Source organism: Phalaenopsis equestris, unplaced genomic scaffold, assembly GCF_001263595.1.
Source record: "Phalaenopsis equestris unplaced genomic scaffold, ASM126359v1 Scaffold000002, whole genome shotgun sequence".
NCBI lineage: Eukaryota > Viridiplantae > Streptophyta > Magnoliopsida > Asparagales > Orchidaceae > Phalaenopsis > Phalaenopsis equestris.
Window position 1 is genome coordinate 73,920,849 of NW_018164444.1, and position 4,732 is coordinate 73,925,580.

Consider the following 4,732-nt stretch of genomic DNA (forward strand, 5'->3'; position numbering starts at 1 on the left):
TTGTGAAAATTAAAATATAATACTCTCTTATCATCTCATTCAAATAATTAATGAACAAAATATTATAATATATATTAAAAAAATCAAAATATATTATAATTATTATATGAATTAAATAAACTTATTATTCTAATAAGATAAATATACTAAAAAATCTTATAATATTGAATTATTATAAAAGTTTAAAAGTATATATATATATAAATCTTTTAAAATGTTTTCTTAATATATCATCTGGGAAGGTAGCAGAGGCAGGTGAAAAAAGGGCATTTAAATACATACCACACAAATACTCGTATATTTACATATGTAACACCGAAAAATTCATATTTATATTCATCGCTCAAATCTCTAAAATCCCATAAAATATACAGCCATCACAATCTTTTTAAAAGTAAGATACATGTTTTCATACATAGGTTTATGGCAACTAATTATAAATATCAAATTTTAGGAGTTAGATATGTAAATACATAGAAAATAGGTGATGTGTATGTGAATTTCCCAAAAAAGAAATCAACTTCATTTATAGTGGTATATTCTCTATTTTTGCCCCGATAAATTACTCCATTTATTATATTCTTTTGGAGTAAACAAAGCATGAGCATCCGTGTGTTCTTTGGCAGTTTCCATTGGCTCTTTTGAGTGTATGTCTTCGGCGCGGGATGCTGCTTTACAGGCGAGGAAGCTCTGCTCCGTTCTGAGGAATTTAATCCGCAAAACCGCAGCTATTAATTAACGAATGTTTTATCTTCCCAGACTTTGTTAAACCGCAGAGAGACAAAACGATAGGAGGCCAAAACCAAAAGGAGAGTGAGGATTGTCTTTCTTCTACTTAAAGCTCTCTCCTTTACTGATCTCTTACCATTCCTGGGTTTCACTGGAATGGTGGTGAGAGGATAAAGTTTCAGTGGAGGAGAGGATATTGGGGCTTTTGGCTGATCTGGGCTGTTGAGCTTTGTTGGGTACGATTTTATTCCTTTAACCGGATAAAGGTTGGATTTTGCATCTGGGTTCTGGTTATTGGGAGGTCTGTAGATGGAGTTTGGTTGGAAAGATGGCTCCTTTGTTTGCTATCCTTGCTGAGAGTGATGATTTCTCTTGGATTAAAGAAGAAGTTTCTCTGTTGCTTCTTCCGCAAGTTTATTAGCAGGTGCGGGTTTTTCTTCCGGATTCCATTTCAGTAATCTGCAGCTTTTGAAGGATTACTTTGAGAGTTGGAAGTTTAGTTAAGTGAGTATGAAAGAAAGCAAGATTTTCCGGGGCTTTTGTTCGTACTGGGCGCTAAGCTTTGTTCCACTGGTGCTTTGTTTGAATGTGGCTTATTCCTCTCTTTCGCCTTCTGGTATAAACTATGAAGGTGGGTAGCTCTTGAGGTTGGCTTTTCCATCCTCGTGTCATTATCATGACTTCTTGTTCTTTCATCTCTCTTCTATTCTAGCTTCAAGCATTAGTATAGATCAAAATGTGTTCTTTTTTGGAGTTTTGCTCTTCTTTCTTCAATTATTTGAGCATTTTAGAGAAAATTAAATGGCAGAACAGATGTGTGTCTTCAAATGGCTTTCTTTTCATGAACTTTTACATTGCGGAACATTTTGGTATATTTGATCTCTATCTTCCTCCATTATAGTTGTTGCATTGATGGCTATAAAGATGGAGCTAAAAGACCCATATAATGTTCTGGAGAATTGGGACACAAACTCGGTGGATCCATGTAGCTGGAGGATGGTCACCTGCTCCCCTGATGGATATGTCTCTGCTCTGTAAGTTTCATGGCGTCCATATTTTGAAGGGGAAATCCATTATCTTTTCTGAATATGTTGATGATAATTCACCATGGTAGGGGCCTTCCCAGTCAAAGCTTGTCTGGCACTTTATCGCATGGGATTGGTAATTTAACAAATCTGCAATCTGTGTAAGCTGACTCATCGTTTCCCTCATCAAATTGAAATCTTTGTATTTATTCAAGTCTATATTTTGGGAAGGGATATCACTTTTTTTTTTATATAAATATTTTTTTGTTATTTTCTTATAGGCTGCTGCAGAATAATGCAATTTCAGGAGCTATTCCTTCTGTTTTTGGAGCTGTTTTTGGAAAGCTGAATAAACTTCAGACGCTGGACCTCTCCAATAACCAGTTCAATGGAAACATACCGGATTCCTTGGGAGAACTGAATAATCTGAATTACCTGTAAGATTCATCCCACATGTTAAATTGCCCAGCTGTATCATCGTGCTATGTGAAACTTGTTTATAGTGGCTGCCAATGAACATTTTCATAAAGAATAAAGTGTAAAGATTGTCCTATAAATATATATATGGAATCATTTTGGTTCCAAAGTGTATAGAAGTGTCAAAATTAAGCCTTAGGCTCTTTAAGTTGGGGCTGCAACAGTCCTCTGTTGGGACTATTTCAGCTATATAAAACAGTCTGGGAACTACATTGATGTTTTAATAGGCCCTGGGACTGAAATGACTAATTGCAAAGAGTCGAAGGATGATTTTGACATTTTTCTCTTTTCATAAGCATTAGATTATTAGCTTTTGACACCATAACTTAGTGTTTTTTTTATTAATTCTGATTTGTAATGATTAATTTTTTTATTGAAAACTTCTTATTATTTCTTCTACCACGAACAATTTAGGCGGCTGAACAACAACAGCCTGTCTGGACCCTGCCCGGATTCATTGTCGAACCTCAAAGGGCTCACTTTGCTGTATGTGTTAATATTACCCTCTTTCACATCCCTTTCTGTTTTCTCTTCCATGCACAGTTTTTTCATATGTTTTAGCAGTTTATATTTCTAAATTCTCACTAGGAATCTTATGAAGTGGCCCTTATTTATGCTGCTGTAGGGATATTTCATTCAACAATCTGAGCGGTCCTTTACCAAAATTTTCAGCAAGGACATTTAGGTATATGATACCTTGCCTGTTTACTTGTCCCTACTGCTATTATTTGCATGCATTATTGTCATGATCAAAATCATCAGTCTCAATGAAATACTTTAATTTGTAGACTTGAAATGATATCATTGAGCATATGATTGTTACAACCCCGTTATTGGGATCACGATGCATGGCAATTTGTGGGTGTCGGTAACATATAAAATGTATATTCGCGTTCGCTGGCAACTCTAGATTTCGTACGGGGAAGATAAAAAGAGTGAACACAAATTTGAGGAGACTGATTTCATTCTTTTCATTTATCATCATGTCTCCAAAATGGAGGTTATTTGACTATTTTTTTTTTAGTCTAATAAAAAAGTAATCATACACGAGCTTATTACTCGATCATCATACATAAAGCTATTTCAATTCCCTGACAATGACACTGTTCTTGAATGTTTGGCAGCATTGTTGGAAATCCTTTAATATGCGGGAATAACTCGAGCAACTGTTCTTCTGTGTCTTTGGATCAAATTTCGTATCCTCCAAATGATCTAAATGGTATTTGAACATTATTAATGTTTTGCTTCACTCTATAAGGAGCTTTTTTTTTAAATTTGGTAATTTATATTCATGACTATGCTAATAAATATAGGCATCTTGGATTTCTCAGCTCAATCACAGCATGGAGGGGTGAGAAGCCGACAAATAATCGTTGCATTCGCCGCAAGCATTGGATCTCTCTTGATCGTAGTTATTGTGGTTGCGATGTTTCTATGGTGGCATTCTCACTACAATCAACAAATTTTCTTCGACTTGAATGGTTTGATTCCCTCCCTGTCATATGAATTTAAATTCAGTTTCAATGCATATTATGAAACGATGAGTACAATTTATAGGAAACTCAAAATGTAACACAAGTGCCCTTATAACGCAAATATTAATGTAAACCAAGACATAATTGTTGCAAGAAAAGGAATATAAAGCAGGAGCAGGTTAGAAAGCTAAAATGAGATTAAAATCAAGGATCAAAGAAAAAATGAAGACAAAGATCTTCTGGCAGTAGGGTGGATAACCTAACTTCTTGTCATTCTAGAGAAGGGTCGGAATATCAATTTCTAATACTTTAAGTTAGGGTTGTTGAACGCACAAAGCATGATCTCTTGCCCTCAAGATTTTAATATGGTCATAATCATAATGTAAATTTTGTTTGAACAAATTTTTTTTTAATGTGGTGACATTTTCTAAATATCTTTACTGTAAATGCTAAACTATTTCTTCTTCTCTATTTTCTTTTTTCGCATAACAGCATATTTGGTTAAGGCTCTTAATGTTAGGTCATATGGAGATAAATTTCTTTGCAAATTTAGAGCTCTCTTAATATGGCAGATGATATCCTTAGCAAGTTAAAAGGAAATTTTACATATCTAACATCTAAACCTTTATATTTACATTTATGATAATTTGGTATCATAAATCTATGCATGAACAGACACATTTGATTTTTAAAATGTTATTAACAAGGATATTTTTTATTTGATGTTAAAAAATTGAGTGCTATGCATGTAAATATGAAAGTACAAGTGCAAAATATGTAAATACTCGAGAATTATGTGGTATGTACGTAAGTGCCCCTATCTAAATCCATGTTTGATTGTTGCTTATGGAAAAATTAGAAATATTTTGTAATAGTTTGAGTAGTTTGAAAGATTTTACATCTTAGTGAATTATGAAGTTAGAACAAATGCAGTTTCAAAGATATGCTAACATTATTATTATTACTACTACTCATTCTCATATATATATATACACACACACACATATACATATATATATATATATA

General features: G+C 33.5%; 1 protein-coding gene across 3 annotated transcripts in view; it reads left to right on the forward strand.

The window, feature by feature from the left end:
* The first annotated feature begins 585 nt into the window (after positions 1 to 585).
* LOC110027960 (protein NSP-INTERACTING KINASE 3-like) overlaps positions 586 to 4,732 on the forward strand; it is a 6,938-nt gene continuing 2,791 nt past the window's right edge. The window contains exons 1-8 of one of the 3 annotated variants that reach the window (XM_020729632.1): positions 586 to 1,360; positions 1,631 to 1,763; positions 1,844 to 1,915; positions 2,036 to 2,191; positions 2,646 to 2,717; positions 2,857 to 2,916; positions 3,356 to 3,450; positions 3,545 to 3,712. In XM_020729632.1, the coding sequence (XP_020585291.1) occupies positions 1,240 to 1,360; positions 1,631 to 1,763; positions 1,844 to 1,915; positions 2,036 to 2,191; positions 2,646 to 2,717; positions 2,857 to 2,916; positions 3,356 to 3,450; positions 3,545 to 3,712 (877 nt within the window). In that variant the 5' untranslated portion in view covers positions 586 to 1,239. Of the gene's footprint in view, positions 1,377 to 1,630; positions 1,764 to 1,843; positions 1,916 to 2,035; positions 2,192 to 2,645; positions 2,718 to 2,856; positions 2,917 to 3,355; positions 3,451 to 3,544; positions 3,713 to 4,732 lie in introns of all 3 variants that reach the window. The other 2 variants (XM_020729640.1, XM_020729648.1) reach the window with 2 other exon arrangements.